This window comes from Scyliorhinus canicula, chromosome 9 (genome assembly GCF_902713615.1).
Source record: "Scyliorhinus canicula chromosome 9, sScyCan1.1, whole genome shotgun sequence".
In the NCBI taxonomy this organism is placed as follows: domain Eukaryota; kingdom Metazoa; phylum Chordata; class Chondrichthyes; order Carcharhiniformes; family Scyliorhinidae; genus Scyliorhinus; species Scyliorhinus canicula.
Window position 1 is genome coordinate 152884431 of NC_052154.1, and position 21335 is coordinate 152905765.

Consider the following 21335-nt stretch of genomic DNA (forward strand, 5'->3'; position numbering starts at 1 on the left):
TGACACAGCAATAATGAAGGAACGGAGATGTAGTTTCTGCAGTATAATGGTCTGGCACATGTAGGGTTAATATGGGACTGAGTACAGTATCGTCCAAACAGTGTTCTCCAGACTTACCCAGGGTCAGTTACATGTTGGACAATGTGTACCAACAAGGGGCAACTCCTAGCTTGTACTATTTTCTGTACTTGTAAATAGATCCAAGAATCAATGAAGACTACAAAGACTTCCGCAGACCTACTGAACTGTAACCAGCACCCTACAACATGGTGGCAGCTTGTGGAAAAACACAAAAAACCTTGCAGGAACTGCAGAGAAAAACTAAAATGCATGACTTTGGGGGAAAAAATTAACAAAGCATCCTGATCTGAAAAGATTCAGAAACAGAGGCTCAGTGGAAAAACCACCAGAAAAAAAGTTCCAATGAAAGGCTTGGAAGCTGAAGGCAGAAATTAAAATTTCTTACTGCAGTAAAGGACTGCATTGAATCCTCTTTGGAACTCCAGCTTATAATCCCAGAGTGCAGAGTCAGCAGGCCCAATGAAAGTGCACTAAATCTTCTTAAACTCCAGGCGAAAGCAAATCCTGAGAAACCTTTAGAAATTTCAGAGTCAGAAGAGCAGTTTGAAAAAGCTGTCACTAAAAACGTGATCCTCAAGCCAGCACCGTAACACGTGGCTCCAAAATGTTTTTATCAATAATTAATTGAAATGAAAATCGAAATGAAAATCGCTTATTGTCACGAGTAGGCTTCAATGAAGTTACTGTGAAAAGCCCCTAGTCGCCACATTCCGGCGCCTGTTCGGGGAGGCTGTTACGGGAATTAATTGAACATGACAGAGAAAAATGACTTATAAAACTCAACTAAAGGCGAGCAAAAGTCAGGTTTCGACAAATTCACGACTTTAAACATTAAACGTCAGGCAGGAGAACTCTGCAGACAACTAGTCCAGGCAGCCATTGTTGAGATTTTGTTTTTTAAACAAAGCTGAACCTAATCGCTAATTTAACGGAGCCCGCTAAAACCAGCAGGTGCGGGAAATCCCTTTGCTTCCAAGTGAATGGTGACACCATCTTGAAATTCAGAAGTGAGAAGACTCAGGAATGTTCTATATTCCAGGAGAAAGTCAAGAAGAACGGGAAAGAGACTACACAACTGAAAATAATGCTTGGGCGTTTGAAAGAAAACTTGGGGAAAACATTGCATAGCCAAAAAGATATTTTAAGAGATGAAAAATATGAACGTAGAATGGCATGAGGAAATAGAAACTCTGACAGGAGAGCATGAATCATTTCAAACAATAGGCAGAAAAGCAATTACAGAATGTGAGCTTGAAGGAGAGCAAAGTGGAATTATACTTTACAATAGAAAATCTGATCAACATAGATAATCAATTATCTGTTGCCCTTGACCTCCTAGATGGTATGGATTGCAGATTTGGGCTGTTGATAGCGCATCAGTGAGTTGTAACAATGCATCATGCAGGTGGTATATACTGCAGCCACTATGCATTGGAGGTCGATAAAATATTTAAGGTGGTGGCGGTGGAGGTGGGGTGGGAGAAAGAGAGCAAACAAGCAGGTTGCTTTGCCTTGCATTGTGTTGAGCTTCCTGAGTGTTGTCGGAGCTGCATTCATCCAGGCAAGTGAGAGTATTCCAGCACACTCCTGAGTTGTGCCCCGCAGACGTGACCTTCAAACTGAAGACCCCCTCTGCCCTCTCAGGTGGATGCAAAAGATCCCAAGGCAAGAGTCTGGAGAGGAGCGGGAAAGTTATCCCCAGCACCTTGGCCAATATTTATCCCTCAATCAACATCTCCAAACAGATTATCTGGTTATCTCATCGCTGCTTGTGGGAGCTTGCTGCAGGCAAATTGACTGTTGTATTTCCTGCTGTATAACTGTGATCATACTTTAAGAAATACTTCATTGATTGAAAAGTGATTCGAAACATTCAGTGGTCATTAAAAGCACTATATAAATAGAAGTCATTCTTTCTTTATGCTGAAAGCTGATGAATACGCTGAAAACACATGCATAATCTGACAAACAGTTAGAACATAGAAAATACAGCACAGAACAGGCCCTTTGGCCCAGAACTTTTGTCCTCGATTAAGAACAAATTAATCTACACCCCATCATTCTACCATAATCCATGTATCTATCCAATAGCCACTTAGAAGGTCCCTAATGTTTCCGACTCAACTACTTCCACAGGCAGTGCATTCCATGCCCCCACTACTCTCTGGGTAAAGAACCTACCTCTGACATCCCGCCTATATCTTCCACCATTCACCTTAAATTTATGTCCCTTTGTAATGGTTTGTTCTACCCAGGGAAAAAGTCTCTGTCTACTATATCTATTCCCCTGATCATCTTATAAACCTCTATCAACTCTCCCCTCATCCTTCTCCGTTCTAATGAGAAAAGGCCAGCACCCTCAACCTTTCCTCATAAGACCTACTCTCACCTATTCTGGAAAATTGCATGTATTCAATTAATGATGGATGATAATATCCATAATTTTTTAGAATAGCAATGACTGAGAGACAACCTAATAGAAGTCTTCAAAATTATGAAGGAGTTCATTAGGGTAGACATAGAGAAGTGTTTTCTACTTATTGGTGAGACCAGAACCACAGGTCATAAATGTAAGATCACTAGTAATAAATCAATCAGGGAATTCAAAAGGAACTTTTTATCCAGAGTGATAAGACTGTGGAACTCACTACCACATGGGAGGTGAACAGCATAGCTATATTTAGGGTGCAGCTAGACAGAACACTTGAGAGTAAAAGGATTAGATGGTGATAGGTTTAGAAGATCAGTGTGAGGAGGCTCTTGTGATGCATAAGTACAGACATGTTGAGCCAAATGGCCTGCTTCTGTGCTGCAGACTCCATGCAAACATGAAGAAACCTGAATCATCCAACTGCAATGCCAAGTAAACGCTCCCGTTTCAAATTCAGACCATTGCTGTGATGGGTGGGATTTCACAGATTGATCTTGGCAATTACCCAAGCTAATGGCTCTTGATGCTTTTGCACACATGAATGACAATTCAATGGCTACTGAATAAAGAAATAGACCTAATTGTTTGTGCATCAAACAGTTCACTGTTAAGCCAAAAGAGGGGATTCACTAGAATGGTAACAAGGATGAGGGGCTTCAAGTATTTTGAGAAACTGGAGGAGCTAGGATTGTTCTCCTTAAAAGGTTGCAAAGAGATGTAATAGAGGTACCCAAAATTCTGAAGAGTCCTGATAGAAAAGACCATAAATGTAGGATAGTTTCTAATGAAGCCAACAGGGAATTCAAGAGAAAATTCTATACCTAGAGGTTAGAATGTGGAACTCATTACCATAGGGAATGGTTGAGGCAAATAGCATAGATGCAGTTAAAGGGAAATTGAACAAGCATATGAAGGAGGAAGGGATAGAAGAATATGCTGAAAGGGTGAGATGATGTAAGATGGAGGAGGCTCATGTGGAGCAGAAACACTGGCATGGATCTGTTGTGGCCAAGGGCCTGTTTCTGTACTGAACATTCTATCTAATTTTATGTAAAACAAACCTCACATTTAATCTGTAGTTATATAATGTTGGAGGTTAGCATTGTGTATTTCTTGAAAGGATAACTTAAATCAGTATTAATAAATCTACAATAGATGCTCCACAACAGGCACTGTATCTGTGCAAGTTTGATGCTGACACAGTACGGTACAATTTTAGCCAAGAACTGTTGTACGATTTCTCATACAACGGTGAAAATCCACCCAAGATTCAAACCTTATAACATCCGCTAAAAAAATAAATTACAATAATTTTGTCTTTTTTGCTTCCGCTGTACAATTTTTAACCTTTTTGAATCTGTCTCTCGGTTTCTCTGAAAACACTTCTTCTAAATGCCATCTTCAGATTTATTCCATTACAATTTGCTTGTGAAACACAGCTCAGTAAAAGGCATTAAAGGTGATCACTTACTTATTTCTTATTTGGTTTCTGGTCTGCACACAATTTATTTTTCATTTGACTGGGTCTGCACACAATTTATTTTTCATTTGACTGAACAGATCTTTTCTAGGCTGGAATATCAAAAAACAAAGGCACTTACGTGCTGGAGTGCAGGAAATGTATGAAGATTGTTATTTGGTCATTAGTTAGTAAAGGCATGTGTTGAAACAGCTGGCTACTCTTGCATTCTGTTCTGTGCTGGTCATAATCCAAACTGTGAAACAAGGTCCTTGTTTGACTGGATTGAAAGTGATCGTTTTGTCACTAGCATTGAGTTGGCATAATTTTAACACACTTTAATAATAAATTCTCAAAATACCATTAAAGTGTGTTTGGATTCACCACTCACAACTCAGCTATGTTGGAAACTATCACAGTAACAAGTCAAAGCACGCAACAGATCTCAAAGCACAAATTTCCCAATTTAAATGAGTAGATCTACAGGTGGACTGTAGTTTCCTATTGTATGCTATTAAGGCACTGATTAATCTACGCTTTGGCAGCACTGAATTTAAATTATATCAGAAAAAAACATTACTGATAACATATCAGAAACTTCCAGCTTAGGAAAGAACTCACAGCCTCAGTAACATCTTATTTGGATTTCACTGATTTCTTACAATGAACTGTGATCACAATAGTGTTTTCCATTTACAAGTTTAATTGTGTAAAGACAATGCTTTAAAACCATGGCATTTTCTCAAGTCCTCAAAAATGGACATTTGGTGACTGTGCCACTGCTGAATATTTCAAAGTACAGAAGTTGCAACTTAAATCCAAAAGCTTACACGTTAACCTGGTTCGTTTACACGATCGTTACCTTACCTGCCAAATTAACATGGAAAATGCACATCTGATTACACGCGCAAGTACCGAAATTGAAACATACACGTAAAAAAAAAAAGTGAGACAGCCCACAAGAGTATTTCGCATCTCAAATGGAATCAAGTGCTCAGGACAGAGAGGCATCATTAGTCCTCCTGCTTGCCTGGATGTAACGCTGTTCATTTCTTGTCGGCAGTTTCTTTTCGTTCATAGAAACACACACCACCAAACGAATCGTCAACTCAAGAACACAAATCACACTGGTTCATTTACAAGCCTCTTAAAGCGAGCAACATTACAAACATATGTCGGGACCATGTTTGTGAGCACTGAACTAATCCCCTGTGATTTATTTCTAAACATGCACTTCTCCCAGACGCAAAAAATACACTTCTCTTTGAAGTAAATTTCCGAACACTATTACAAATAGAATTATAGAAATGTACTAAAACACTGTGCTGTTTCTTAATTCACAGTAGTTTCATCAAAAATTCTTCTGATACGGACAGTTTTATTTTGGTATTCGAAAGCGCCCATCTCATCCTAATCCAGGATCTAAAACAATGCATCCCTATCTGTACACAAACACAAATTCCCTGCAAACTATCACCAGGAATTGAGCCAAGATGGGTCAGAAAAGGTTAAGTAGTCAAACTCCTGTTTTTCCTGTGAAAAGGCAACTTTGTTTCTTACATGACGAAACTCGCAATTTTACTTTTATGCCCAATTCTCAAAACAAACAAATTTCCAGAAATTTAGTGATGTCCAACCAGTTAACCGTTTCCTCACTTATAAATCATGTTTAGGAATCAACCTCCCCCCCCCCCAAAAAATAAAGGCTTACAAAACAACAGCTCACATCTTTCTTTCTGAAAATAAAAATGAAAACTTTGTGCACTCTTTGCAGACATCACTGAAGAGCACTGTCACGTTAAGTGGCGAAAAGAGATCTAATCGATCAATGACCTATATTCTTCCTACGGGTCTGCACTCTATCGTGCTCCTGAAAATTTAGCATCTAACACCATCTTTAAGATTGTTTGGCGTGCTTTCATTGTAGGTTTCACTCAAACTGTTCATTTAGTGTCGCAAGTCACTGTACTCCAATTTAAATAACATCTTAAAAATAAGGAGTGTGTGTTTTTGTTTAAAAAAACTAAGGAAACCTGAAATCAAACAGACTGTCAAATGACTGACATTATTTCACCAGCATTGCAATACCTATTGACCTGAAGCCATGAACTTCATCCTGATGCTTTCTCCTGCATATTCACATGTTGATAAATATATACCTGTGAATATACCATCTTTGGAAAAAAAACCTCTTTAAATAAATTATCTTTACATAGGCAGACAGTCATCCCACAGTTAAATGCATTGTGTCTACAATCATTATGTTCTATTTTTTGTCTTTTCTGTCATCACAGAAAAACTTGGACTGACTAAACGACACTCCCAACAATTACGAAAGAATTTTTTTTTCAGACATGACAGTCCCATTTTTGTAATGTAGTAACCCAACAAACAGGCATTTTTCTTTTAAAAAAAAGGTTTTTCGAAGCACATGTAAATTCAATATAAAAAGCTATCACAACGTACCATAATTCACAGCTGTTGATGTATATACACACGCGCACGCACACACACACACATTAAAAAGGCTACCCACATCAAAACTCAGATGTGTTCTTGGTGTATTAATTGATTTGAGGCACTGCCACATGTATTGAGGTTTTAAGTCTATTGAACTGCAGCTGTGTGTTTTCTTTTCTCTCCAGAAAGGGAACAAAACTTCCAAGGATTACTCCTTCATAAGCCTATAGGTGTGATGCTGCGCTCCATGTTCGCTGGTTGAGACTTCAAACACACACGCCATGCACAGAAGCGTCTCCTGCGTATCCCTGTTTGTTACAACCTGGGAATACAAAAAATAGACCTTTACTCACAACATAGAAAACAAAACAGAAGGCGGCACGGTGGTGCAGTGGTTAGCGAACCAGCCCCGGGTCACTGTCTGTGTGGAGTTTGCACATTCTCCCAGTGTCTGCTTGGGTATTACCACCACAACACTAAAGATGTGCAGGGTAGGTGGATTGGCCATGCTAAATTGTCCAACTCGCTTTGTAAAAAGAATTCTCATGTTTTCTCATTATTTTGCCGTAATCTTAAATATGTAACCACTGGTTACAGACTAGCGCCCCCCCCCCCCCCCCCCCCCCACCAAATGGAACCCATTTTAGCTTATTTACTCTATTGAAACCCTTCATGATTTCGAACATCTCAAGTAAATCTCCTTTTCCACTTCGCTGCTCTAAGGAAAACAACCTGAGCTTCTCCAGTTTTTCCACATAACAGAAGTCTTCCAACCCTGCTATATCTTTTCTGCATCTTCTCCAAGGTCTTGAAATTTTCCTAAAGCGTGGTGTCCACTACCCTGAACAGTGTTTCATAAAGGCTCATGATAACTTTCTTACTTTTGTACTCTATGCCTCTGTTCATAAAGGCCAAGGTCCAAAATGTTTTTTATTCAAAATAGAGAACACCTTATGTATCTGTAATTAGTACCACTTAATTTTTTATGTCACCCGTAGCTGATAGATGGGCTGTGGTTTACCAAATCATCCAAATGCCTCAATCTGTGTGACACTCAGTACTGCCCCCTCTGACAACATGGCATCCCCTCAGTACTGCACTGAACTAGATTGTGCGCTCAGTTCAAACCATATTGCAGGACACCTTAGCTGAGAATGCTGCCCACCAAGTCCAAATAACTATTCATTATCCTGCTCACATGAGATCTGGTCTGCAGCAACAATTTCATCAAGAGTACAATATCAAAAAAGATAACTTCAACAATTCATACTGTCCGTGCTCAGTGAGTTATGGAATTTTAAATGAGCCCAAGAACAATGACTCACCAACAAAATAGTGAAGTTTTCCAAAACACTGTTCATCATGTACTTCTCTGGTAAGTGTTTAAGCTTGTGAATAAAGTTGATCATATATTCACACATAGGAGAACGGTTTATTCTGTATACAAAACGGCCGTTCTCAAACCTTGCATATTCAGTCTGGAGGGAAAAAGGAAAGAAAGTATAAACGCGAGAACATTTGATGAAATGGAGTCACATTTAATGCTAGCTCAAATCTAATTGGCCAAAAGTGTCAAGGATGAATCAGGTTTTAATGTTGCTAATGCCTACATTCATGATCCCCTGGCTGGTGTGCAGAATACATTGCAACTAGAGAAAAGAAATTCATAAGATAGTTACGGATAAGAAAGGCTTTCAGTCCATCTTAGTCCATCCATCCAGACCCTCATGTCAACTCTCAAATATCTCATTCTCAGACTGAAAAGCCCAAGTTCTTTCAGTCTATCCTGTAAAAGACTTCAGAAGAATACAGGCACAGGTGATGGGTACCATTTTTGAATTTGCTCCCCATCTCTTGTTGCCCTTCGAGCAGGTGGTAAGTAAGCTGTCTTCTTGAAGGGGCAAAGCTTATTTGGTGATGATATTTCACTAACTGTGTTGTTAGGGAGCGAGTTTCTGGATTTTCACCCAGCAACAACGAAGAAATGGTGAAATATTTTCAAATCAGAATGGTTGAGAGACTTGGAGGGGCACTTGGAGGTGGTGGCATTCCTATGTGCATACTACCTTTGATTTTATAGATGATGGAGGTCAGGAGTATGGGAAGTGCTCATGGAGGGATCCTGGTGGGTTGCTGCACTGTATCTTGTAGATGGTACAGACCGTAGATAAAGTGGAGGGAGCGATGTGGAAGGACGAGTTCTGAAGTGTTTCCCAACTTCTCTCCTGGATGGTATGGCTCTGATTTTAAGATCATGTTCTCTCCTCGGGTCTTAAATTCCCCACCAGCAGAAAATATTTATCTCATTCTACATAGAATTAAACATAATGTAATACACAGAAACAGGCGTTTTTGCTTAGGGGTCTGTGTTGATATTTATGCTCCACATGAGCATCCTCTAAACCCTACTTTATCTCACCCGATCAGTATATTCCTTTTCTCTTCATGTATGTATTTAATTTCCCTTAAATGCATCTATGCTATTTGTCTCCACTCCCTCCGTAGCAAGTTCCATATTCTCACTGCTTTCTGGGGAAAGACTTTTCTCCTGCAATCCCTTTTGGATTTATTAGTGTCCATAGTACTTATTTTTTTTTTATTTTTTTATAAATTTAGATTACCCAATTATTTTTTCTATTAAGGGGCAATTTAGCGTGTCCAATCCACCTACTCTGCACATTTTTGGGTTGTGGGGGCGAAACCCACGCAGACACGGGGAGAATGTGCAAACTCCACACGGACAGTGACCCAGAGCCGGGATCGAACCTGGGACCTCAGCGCCGTGAGGCGGTTATGCTAACCACTAGGCCACCGTGCTGCCCTGTCCATAGTACTTATAACCCCTAGTTCTGATCTCACCTGCAAGTGAAAACAAATTCTCTACGTCTATCCCATTAAATCCTTTAATTTGTCTGCTGTCGCTGCTGTGGTTTGCGCTGGCCATAGAGCCATTGGCGATGGCTCTCAGGGGGTCGGCAGAGTGGCAGGGGATAATGAGGGGACAGAGGGAGCATCGGGTGTCGCTCTATGCCAATGATCTCTTGCTGTGTTTCAGATCTGTTGGAGAGTATGGGAAAGATTATGGGCCTGTTGGGGAGGTTTGGAGAGTTCTTGGGATACAAGCTGAATGTAGGGAAAAGCGAGGTATTCCCGGTGAATGAGCTGGCACAGCGGGCTAATTTAGGGGGATGCCATTTATGGTGGTGAGGGATAGGTTTAGGTACTTGGGGATTCAGGTAGCGAGGGAATGGACAGGGCTCCATCAGTGGAACTTAACGAAGCTGGTGGAGGAGAGGCCAGGGAGGATCTTAGGAGGTGGGATACACTGCACTTAACGTTGGCGGGGAGGGTCCAAGTAGTGAAAATGAATATCTTTCAGGCTCTCCGAATCTTTATACCAAAGGCCTTTTTTCGGAAAGTGGACACACTCATCTCTGACTTTGTATGGGCGCGGAAGGTGCCGAGGGTGGGGAGGACCTAGCTAAAGAGGCAGAGGCAGAGCAGCAGGGGGGGTTGGCGTTGCCAAACGTGCTTCATTATTATTGGGCAGTGAATGTGGACAAGGTGCGGCGGTGGTGGGAAGGAGAAGGGGTAGAGTGGGTTAGGATGGAGGAGGAATCTTGTAAGGGGTCTAGGTTGAGGGCTATGGTGACGGCAGCATTGCCAATAGCTCCAAGTAGGTATTCAGGGAGCCCAGTGGTGCCATCCACGGTGAAGATATGGAATCAGCAGAGAAGGCATTTTAGGGTGAAAGGGATGTCGGTGCTAACGCCGCTGTGCGAGAATCATGGGTTTGATCCGGGGGGGATGTATAGTGTATACAGGAGGTGGAGGGAAGTGGGGTTGGTCAAGGTGAGGGGTTTCTATTTGGAGGAAGGGTTCGCCAGTCTGGAGGAGCTAAGGGAGAGGGTAGAGCTGCCGGGGGGTAGTGAGTTCAGGTATCTACAGGTTAGGGACTTTGCACAAAAGGTCTGGAAGGGGTTCCCGAGATTGCCGAGATACACTCTGTTGGAGGGACTGCTGCTTCCGGGTGTGGAAGGGGAGGGACGAATTGGGGATATAAGTGGCTGGGGGAGCAGGGAGGCGAGCGGGTGGTGAAGATCAAGGAGAAATGGGAAGCGGACTTGGGAATGGAGATCAATTGGAGAGTATGGAGTAAGGCACTGCAAAGGGTAAACGGGACCTCCTCTTGTGCAAGGATGAGCCTGATACAGTTTAAGGTGGTGCACAGGGTGCATATACTCAGGCGAGAATTAATGGGTTCTTTCAGGGGGAGGCAGATGGGTGTGAGAGGTGTGGGCGGGGGCCACCGAATCATGCGCACATGTTTTGGGGTTGTGAAAAATTGAGAAGATTCTGGGTGGGAGTGTTCATGGTCTTTGCCAGGATAGTGGAGGATGGAGTGCACCTGGACCCTTTGGTGGCGATATTTGGGGTTTCAGAGAATCCGGGGCTCATGGAGAGGAGGAAGGCCAATGTCTTGGTCTTCGCCTCTCTGATTGCACGGTGATGAATTTTACGAGAGTGGTGGTCGGCATCGCCACCGGGGGCAGCAGCATGGTTGACTTCCTGCGGTTGGAGAAGATAAAGTATGAGTTAAGGGGCTCAGCAGGGGAGTTTGAGGAAAGGTGGGGGATGTTTGTGACTGTGTTTGAGGAGCTGTTCGTCACAGGGGGGTGGGGGGTGGGTGATTGGGAGGGGGTGGGTGAAAAAGGAGAAAAATCTGTACAAACTGTATAGTTGATTGTTGGGAAGAATGTTTCCCAGAGTGCTTATTTGCTGTAACCTACTTTGATACAAGATTGAATAAAATGCGTTTAAAAAAAAAATGTAATCCTTTAATTCAAATGAATCGTTGGGTGACATTCAGATTCATAGGCTAACAATTAATTTCTTTTTTTTAATCCAAAAGCCTAAATCAAATCACCCTGAACTTTCTATATTCGTGCAAGCTTTGTTTAATGAATCTATTTCCATAATCGGTAACTCTGGGATCCCCGGTAACATTCTGTTGAATCTGAACTGCACTCCTCCTCCTAAGGCTGGTTCTGCAATTACCATTAGGTACATCAGGGAACTCACAGCTCTAGTATGAAATAATTTTTGTATCTTGCTTTGCACTAGCAATGTAGCTGTAGCATAAATGCAGTCTTAATCTCGACAAACATTTGAATTTGGTTGTTAGTTCTAGCTTGGGTCCTCAGGCATGGTTAGGTTGCAAAGGATCCAGCTAATACAAGAATGAAATTATCTCAAGTAGCCCTTGAATGTTAGCATCTGTGTTTCTAACTTTTTCAGAAGGTATTTTAACAGAGATGGGGACACAGAATCATACAGTACAGAAGGATATTCTGTCCATTGTACCATGCCAGCTTTTTGGAATATTCTATTAATCGCACTCCTCTGCTCTTTCCCCACCCCTGCAAATAATTTTCACTTCAATTATATATCCAACTTCCTGTTGAAAGCTGCTATTGACTCGGCTTCCATACCATCCTTTCATGAAAACAAGCTGCATATTATAGCACGCTGCGTAAAAAAATTCTCGACTTCCCCCGTTTACCAATTATTTTAAATCTGTCTTGTCTGGTTATGGATCCCCCCCCCCCCCCCCCCCCCCCCCCAACCCCCACGCCAGGAACAATTTCTGCTAAATAAATTTATGTGGTATCAGAAGTGGAGGTGGAGGGTACATTACAGAAACATACACAAATCTGATGATGATCGGGTGTGTAGAATCTTACAATGCAGGAGGCCATTTGGCCCACTGTGCTGTGCGAGCTCTTTCAGAGAGCCAGTCAATTAGTTCCACTCCCTCTGCTACTTTCACACAGATTTTTTTCCCCTTTAAATTTTATCCAATTCCCATTTGACAGTTATTATTGATTCTACTTCCCTCACCCCTTTATACAATGCATTAGTTGTCTTATGGGGAAAGGATGGAGAGGTTAGGTTTGTTTCCATTAGAGTTTAGAAGAGTAAGAGGCGACTTGATCAAAACCTTTAAGATCCTGAGGAGTATTGACAGGGTAGACGTGGAGAGAATGTTTCCTTTTGTCGGAGAACCTAAAACTAGGGTTCACTGTTTAAAAATAAGGGGTCGCTCATTTAAGACAACAATGAGGAGAAACGTTTTCTCTCAGAAGGTGATGAGTCTTTGGAACTCTCTTCCTCAAAAGGCAGTGGAACCAGAATCTTTAAATAGATAGATTCTTTATTAACAAGAGGGTGAAAGATTATCAGGGGCTGGCAGGGATGTGGGGTTGAGGTTACAATCAGATCGACATGCTTTTATTGAATGGTGGAGTAGGCCCGAGGGACTAAGTGGTTTTGGGGGGGGGGGGCGCGAGCGAGATGGGATGGGATTTGGATGCACAAAATGCCGCAGGAAGGTGGTGGAGCTTGACATGCCGGTCGTCTTGCCCATGCCATCTTACCAGTGGGTAGGAAGGTTGACCTGTGCAAAAGCCAATTGAGCTACTTGGGTAGCCAATTAAGGACCTCTTCCCACCATCTGTGACATTTCACCAGTGACAGGAGGGCCCATTGCCACATTGGGAGCTGCCCAGGAGGCAGGGCTCTTGCAGGCTCCTATTCAGGAACGCAGACTAGCCCTTTCAGGGCAGGTGGTTGCCAGGAGGCAGCTAATTAATTGGTTGCCATTGCCCGAAGGCAGCCAACTAACTAAGGCCTCAAGTACTGCAGACCACCAAATCAGGGTTGCCCCCTACTCTCAGGCCCTTTAGCAGGATCTCCACCACCATGACCAAATACAGCCCTAGGCCTCTTTGGAAAGATGGACTGAAATGGCCTTCCTCATTTGTGCTCATCATTTCCGCTGGGAGGAGGGTAAGTAAACAGAGGATGTAGATTTAAAATAGTTGGCAAAAAAAAATGGAAGATGCGAAGAATTTTATTTATAAGCAGCAAATGATGATGCAATTCCCATATAGGAATGCCACATCCTCAAAGGAAGCAGATTAAAAAGCAGTTTTTAAAAAAACATTTTCTAAATGCTCGAAGGAGAATGCTGCTGGCAGAGAGATGGGGGGATTGTTTGGCCTTCTGCTGTGTCATACGAGTCTATGAATGTATGCAAAGCTGGTGATATGGGTTCAGGTTTTCCAGAACCACATCGGTCACATATTCAAGAGCAATTATTTATATTTTTCAGGTACTCAGTTTAACTTGTTCACATTGTCTCACCTTGGGGTAAACTCACCTCTACTTTTTCAACTACTTGTTTTCCAAATGAGCAAACCTTGGTTGAGCAAGTGATTGTCATGTTTTCTGAGCTCTCATATTGACTAGTGACACCGTAAAATGCTCCTGCATCATCTTGAATATTGCAATTCAGGTCAGCCTATTGGATACATCAAAGAGATTTAAATCGCGACACACAAAAAAAATAGGTTTCTGAAAAGAAAAGACTTGCATTGTGCAGTGGCTTTCACACCCATGGGTCAACCCAAAGTGCTTACCAGCCAAGGGAATACTTTTGAGGTGCAGTCATTATCACAATGTAGAAATTGTAACAGTCAATTTGTACACAGCAAACTCCCACAAACAGTAATGTGATCATGACCAGGTAGCGTCTTTTAATTTTTATGATTGGCAGAGGGATAAATATTGGCCAGGAAACCAGGGAAAACTCTTCTTTGAAATAGTGTCACAGGATCTCTTCCGATTGATGGCACCTCAACAGCACAGCACCCCCTTAGTACTGTCTGGAACTTCACTGTGATTTTGGCGTGGATCTTCAACTCATATCCTTCTGGCTCAGAGTGCCACCCACAGACCACCGCTGAGACATTCAACAACCTTCTGCAGTATTTAATGGAAAAAATTCATTTTTAAGATGTTCACAAAAGTGATCTACTTCTCAAGTTTAATCACTTTTATATCAGATAACGTGACGGCCAAACTGCACAAAGATCCCACAGACAGCACGGTAGCACAAGTGGATAGCACTGTGGCTTCACAGCGCCAGGGTCCCAGGTTCGATTCCGGCTTGGGTCACTGATTGTGCGGAGTCTGCACGTTCTCCCTGTGTCTGTGTGGGTTTCCTCCAGGTGCTCCGGTTTCCTCCCACAGCCCAAAGACGTGCAGGTTAGGTGGATCGGCCATGCTAAATTGCCCTTCATGACCAAAAAGCGTAGGAGGGGTTACTGGGTTATGGGGATGGGGTGGAAGTGAGGGCTTAACGGGTCGGTACAGACTCGATGGGCCGAATGGCCTCCTTCTGCACTGTATGTTCTATGTACAGCAGTCCAGATAGATCATGAAGGTGAAGAAATGTATTATAAAATTGAAACATTTCACTCTCCACAGATGCTGCTAGGCCTGCTGAGTTTTTCCATCATTTTGTGTTTTTATCTTAGATCATCAGTTAACCCAATTTAGCAATGGGGCTCGAGAGTTATTCGAGGGGAACAGCTCGTCTTCAAATAGTGCTTTGGGATCTTTTACATTCAACTGAACAGATTGGGATCTCAATTCAACAGCTCATCTGAAAGTTTGCCTTTCCGACTCCTGCACTACTCTGCTCAAAGCGTCGATCATGAGCTCAAGTCTCTGGCATGTCTTGTAGATTAAAGGCACTAAATAAATGCATGATGTCATGAGCTTTTTCTGTAGGTAATCTGGATCTGAAACAATGTGATGTTCCTGTTTGTGATAGCTTGTGTGTGATAGACACAGGACACATCTTTCCACAGAAGGACTTTCGTTTGAGGTATTAATTATTTTTGATTTTTATTTAATTGCTGGTATTAACGTATTATTTTCGCAATTGCCCATAGTACAAAATAAAAATTGTACAAGTGTTTGTTCTTTTGTCCCTTGGCTATTCTGCTCAAATGAAACTGTAACCTCACGGGAGAGAGGGAGTAAGGTCAGATTGCTAGTGTCGCATTTTTGACTGTAACTACTGTCAGTTGTGATACAATTACTTTTGGAAGGCAATCATATACCGTGCACTTCCGCCGCAATGGCAAGCAAGGATGCTGTTTGAAGTTTTTGTAATGAATCTCCTGGCTATTTTACCGACAAATTACAAAATAAGTACGCAAGTTAATTACAGGAACGCTCAATGGATTAGGAAGGGCCAGCGTTAACAAAAAACCATCTGGTTATAAAAGCTGCATGAGAAACAACATTAGAACTTTGCCAAAGTGAATAATGAAATTCAAACACGAGGCCCTATTTGGAAGGCTAAACAAAGCAAATGCAGGGTACACTGCTGTATTGGAATTTTTTTTCACACACGTATAAGTTCCTAATTTTCCCATTCTCACTCCTGATCTGCAGGAAATAAGTCATTTTGTTAAATGCTCAGAATTGTTTCATCAAAACCAACAATCCTTGGGGTATCAATTCTTCAGTGGACTGCACTCATTCTTCTGAGTGAGATGGTTGTGAGATCAAGTCCCACTCCAGGGACCTGAACCCTGGAATCCATGTGCCTGCCACATTCTTGTACAATCCTCATTTTCTTCGCCTCACCATTGGTAGCTGTGCTTTTCAATTGACCAGGCCAAAGGCACTGGAATTTTCTCCCTAAAACTCTCTACCTCTCGCTTCCTTTAAATTAGTGTCCTTAAGCAAGCATTAAGTCACCTTCTCTAGTATCCCCCTGTATGCGTCAGAATTAAATTACAGCAGTTTGCATTTAACACAATAAAACATTACAAGGTGCTATGCAAGAGCAAATAAAAGATCTCACCATATAGGCGTTGGCCATTTGTCCCACTGAGTCTGCTCCACTATTCAATAAGATCATGCTGATCAGACCGTAGCCGTAACTCCACTTTCCTAGGGCGACACAATGGCGCAGCCTCACGGTGGCGAGGGCCCAGGATTGATCCTGGTCCTCGGTCACTGTTTGTGTGAGGTTTGCACATTCTCGCCGTGTCTGTGTGGGTCTCGCCCACACAACCCAAAGATGTGCAGGGTAGGTGGATTTGTCACGCTAAATTGCCCCTTAATTGGAAAACAAAATGAATCTGGCACTTGAATTCTTTTTAAAATCCACTTTCCGGCAGTCCCCCGTAGCCCTGGACTCCCTTGTCAATCAGAAATCTGCCTAACTCAGCCATAAATATATTCAATTACCCAGCCTTCATTGCTCTCTGTGGAAGAGAATTACAAAGACTAATGACACTCATTACCTGATATTTTTTCCTCCTCATCTCCATCTTTAATGGGAGACCCTTTATCTTTTAACTGTGCGCCCTAGTTCGAGATTCACATGGGCAGCACGGTAGCACAGTATTTAGCACTGTTGCCTCACAGCTCCAGGGTCCCAGGTTCGATTACTGACTTGGGTCACTGTCTGTGTGGAATCTGCACATTCTCCCCGTGTCTGCGTGGGTTTCCTTTGGGTGCTCCAGTTTCCTCCCACAGTCCAAAGATGTGCAGGTTAGGTGGATTGGCCATGCTAAATTGCCCATCGTGTCCATAAAGGTTAGGTGGGGGTTGGGGGTATGGGGTGGAGGTGTGGGCTTGAGTGGGGTGCTCCTTTCAGGGGCTGGTGCAGACTCAATGGGCTGAATGGCCTCCTTCTGCACTGTAAATTCCATGAGCTATAATTCTCACAAGAGGAAACATCCTCTCAGCATCGGTCCTGTCAAGCCCTATTAGAAAATTCTGTTTCCATAAGATCACCTCTCATTTGTCTGTACTCCAATAAGTATATGCCCAACCTGCTCAACCTTCCCTCAAAGACAATACCTTCATCCCAGGAATCAATCTAGTGAACCTTCTCTCAACTGCTTCCAATGTAAGTGCACCCTTCCTTAAGTCAGGAACCCAAAACAATCAAGGTTAGTATTCAATTAGCTGCTGTAACCGTGTACCGACTTTTTATGATTCATGTACAAGGACCCGCTATACTACAGCATTTTGCAGTACCTCTGAATTTGAACTTTCTATTCTTCCTGCCAAATTGGACATCCTCACACTTTATACTCCATGTGCCACATTTTTGCCCACTCACTTTTTTAAACTGAATTTAGAGTACCCAATTCATTTTTTTTCCAATTAAGGGGCAATCTAGTGTGGCCAATCCACCTGCCCTGCACATCTTTGGGTTGTGGGGGCGAAACCCACGCAAACACGGGGAGAATGTGCAAACTCCACACGGACAGTAACCCAGAGCCGGGATCGAACCTGGGACCTCAGCGCCATGAGGCTGCAGGGCTAACCCACTACGCCACCATGCTGCCGCCCACTCACGTAACCTATCTTTATTCCTTTACAAACTCTTTGTATCTTCCTCATTGCATCATCTGCAATTTTGACTCAGACGTAGTCGGTCCCTTCATTCAAGCCAGGAAGATGGATCATAAATAGCTGAGGAGGACAGCACGGTGGCACAGTGGTTAGCATTGCTGCCTACGGCGCTGAGGACACGGGTTCGAATCCCGGCCCTGGGTCACTGTCCATGTGGAGTTTGCACATTCTCCCCGTGTTTGCGTGGGTTTCACCCCCACGACCCAAAAGATGTGAAGGATAGGTGGATTGGCCACACTAAATTGCCCCTTAATTGGAAAAAATAATTGGGTACTCTAAATTTTAAAAAAAAAAATAAATAAATAGCTGAGGCCCCAGCAGTGATCCCTGCAGCAATACACACAGTTTGCTAACCAGAAAATGACCATTTTAGTCAGTTTCCGGTTAGTCAATCCTCTATCCATGCCAATATATCACCCCCAACATGATGAGCACTTGTGCAGCAACCTTTTATGTGGCACCGTACTGAATGCCTTTTGGAAATCCAAACTTTAAAAAAAAAAAAATTTAGTGTACCCAATTCATTTTTTCCAATTAAGGGGCAATTTAGCGTGGCCAATCCACGTAGCCTGCACATCTTTGGGTTGTGGGGGCAAAACCCACGCAAACATGGGGAGAATGTGCAAACTCCACACGGGCAGTGACACAGAGCCGGGATCGAACCTGGGATCTCGGCGCCGTAAGACGACAGGGCTAACCCACTGCGCCACCGTGCTGCCCACGGAAATCCAAACATACCACATCTATTAGTTCCCCATTATTCAACCTGCTTGTTTAATTCACAATGAACTCTAATACATTTGTCACTCGCCATTTCCCTTTCACAAAACCATGTTGACTTTGCCTGATTGTATTATGATTCTTCAAAATGTCCTGCTACTTCCTCCCTAATAATAGCATTTTCCCAATGAGAGATGTTAGACTAATTGGCCTATAGTTTCCTTCTTTCTGCCTCCCACTTTTTTTGAATAGTGGTGTTCCATTTGTAACTTTCAAATCCACTGGATCATTTCCAGACCTAGAGAATTTTGAAGTTTCCAATGCATCCACTATCTCTGTAGCCACTTATTTTAAGACCCGAAGGTGCAAGATATTGGGTTCAGTGGTCTCGTCTTTAGTCCCACTAATTTTCCTCGTACTTTTCTCTACTAATCGCGATGATTTTATGTCCCTCTCTCCCTTTTGTCCCCTGCTTTTCTATTACTCTTGGGGTGCTTTATGTCTTCTCCTGTGAAGATTAATACAAAATGCTTATTCAAAGTCTGCCATTTCCTTGTTTCGCGCGGATTAATGTGCAACGGCCACAGCAGCCGGCTATTAAAAATGGCGGCTTCGACGGGCTTTAAAATTGATGGCTGCGTCTTGCTTTCAGAATGCAGGGGCGCTGTGCATGTGTGCCCACTCATCAGTGCGCATGCCTTGACCCCAGCGAGAAACACTGCCTCCTCCTGCTGTCAGTGCACTGACTGCACCTGTTCTCTGCCGTCACTTCAGGCAGGAAGACTGCATTGAATTTAAAGAAAAATGTTCTGGGTGCACTGACTGCACTGACCCAGAACATTTTTCTTTAAATTCAATGCAGTCTTCCTGCCTGAAGTGACGGCAGAGAACAGGTCACACGCCCCGAACACTGACATCACGTGCTCTGGCCGCAATTGCGATTCCTCCATTTTGTCAACAGCAGACAAGCAACAGTACTATAGGGGCCTCACGGTAGCATGGTGGTTAGCATCAATGCTTCACAGCTCCAGGGTCCCAGGTTCGATTCCCGGCTGGGTCACTGTCTGTGTGGAGTCTGCACGTCCTCCCCGTGTGTGCGTGGGTTTCCTCCGGGTGCTCCAGTTTCCTCCCACAGTCCAAAGATGTGCGGGTTAGGTGGATTGGCCATGCTAAATTGCCCGTAGTGTAAGGTTAATGGGGGGATTGTTGGGTTACGGGTATACGGGTTACGTGGGTTTAAGTGGGGTGATCATTGTTCGGCACAACATTGAGGGCCGAAGGGCCTGTTCTGTGCTGTACTGTTCTAAAACTTAAAATGGATCGTTTTGTAATAAGGAAGGGAGGGCCAGAGACAGAAACAGGCCAGAATCGCACAGCTAAACCTGCTGGAGTGATTGGCTCAGGAGAATCCGCAGTAGGACAAAGCAGTGGTGGTGTGAGCTCCAGGATCTCAACCCATACAGAAATGTAAAATTCAATGACAAAGCAAGTGAGGTCATGAGGACCAAACAAGCTCATGCGTCGCATTAAAGACAAGCAAAAATGGTGAGTCATGAAGGTCGGCTGGCGTGGGTTGCGACGGTTGACCAGCATGGGTCCCAAAGGTTGGCTGGTTGGTAAAAATGGGACCCCGGAAAAAAAGTTTGAAAAACACTGTTCTCGGCAACTTTCCTAATATATTTTTATATTACTTGGTGTCAACCTTTGCTTGATACCTGTTTCTGTGAAGCACTGTGGAACATTTTTACTATGTTATAGAGGCCACATAAATGTATGCTGTTGTTTTACACAGATGACCGTGGGGCTGTGAACTGCATGACTGGAGTTAGTGATTAATGCAGTGACTGTCTCAAGTTTGAAGAATAGATTAGGTGAGTTGACTGTAGGAAAAAGAGGATGAAGGTTCAGGATGGGCAAATGGAATCTGGATACTGCTCATGTGGAGGACAAACACCAACATGGAATGTGTGATCTGAATGACCCGATTCTGGGTTGTACCATCTATGTAAAGTTCATGCATTCTTTGATAGAGTCAGCATACATACAATTTTTGAAGACTCCATCCATCACCCATCAGTGGCAAAACGGGTTCTGTTGCCTTCCTTGGCCTGGAGTCTAAAATTTACAAACTCCTTGGAATATACAAACATTGCTCAACAACAGCAATTCCACTCTTGATTGATGTATATGGAGCAGACCCTGTTTCCCTGAGCACTGACCTTAGGAGAGGATTTATTGACTTTGGAGGGTGTGCAGCGCAAATTCACCAGAAATGCTACCAGGGCTCCAAGGGCGAAAGTGAGGAGTGATTAGATAAACTAGGAATTTAGGAGTTTCAGGTGATTTAATGATAGTTTTGGGTTTATGCAGGGTAGATAGGAAGAAACCTTTTCTGCCAATAAGGTGAGTGTAAAGCAAGGGAGTATAACCTTAAATCCGAGCCAGGTCATTTCAGAGAGAAGTTGGGAAACTTTTCTTCTTGCAAGAAATCGTAGAAGTATGAAATACTGTCCCATAAAAAACAGTGGATTGTAGCTCAACTTAAATTCTTGAATCTGAAACAGACATTTTTGGTAGACACGGTGTAGCCATCTCAGATGGCCACCTGCAAAGGGCCATGGGAATTATGGCCAACCCAGGACTCAGACACACCAGAGCTTGTGCGTGTATTTGCAACCCGGCCTACGCCTAAAAACAAATGTCGCATTACGACCAGAAAAGTTCAAGCCCAATGATCACTACCAGACGGATGAGCCCAGCAGAAACGAAGCCACTTCTTCTACCCAGTCACGCAAGATCCAAACAAAACCCTTGTTCATCTGCAAAGAGCTGGTTGCCCTGAAGTTAAGTATAGGTTATTGTAGTTGTTAGGTGAATTTAACTTGTAGCGTT

At 43.0% G+C, this 21335-nt stretch overlaps 1 protein-coding gene across 11 annotated transcripts in view; it reads right to left on the reverse strand.

Annotated features, from left to right (window-relative positions):
• Positions 1–2641: 2641 nt before the first annotated feature.
• Positions 2642–21335, reverse strand: part of tead1b (TEA domain family member 1b) — a 313182-nt gene continuing 294488 nt past the window's right edge. For all 11 annotated transcript variants that reach the window (XM_038807955.1, XM_038807954.1, XM_038807957.1 and 8 more), the window contains 3 exons: positions 13654–13794; positions 7757–7909; positions 2642–6753 (listed from right to left, as the gene is read on the reverse strand). In XM_038807955.1, coding sequence (XP_038663883.1) covers positions 6640–6753; positions 7757–7909; positions 13654–13794 — 408 coding nt within the window. In that variant the 3' untranslated portion in view covers positions 2642–6639. The remainder of the gene's footprint in view (positions 6754–7756; positions 7910–13653; positions 13795–21335) is intronic.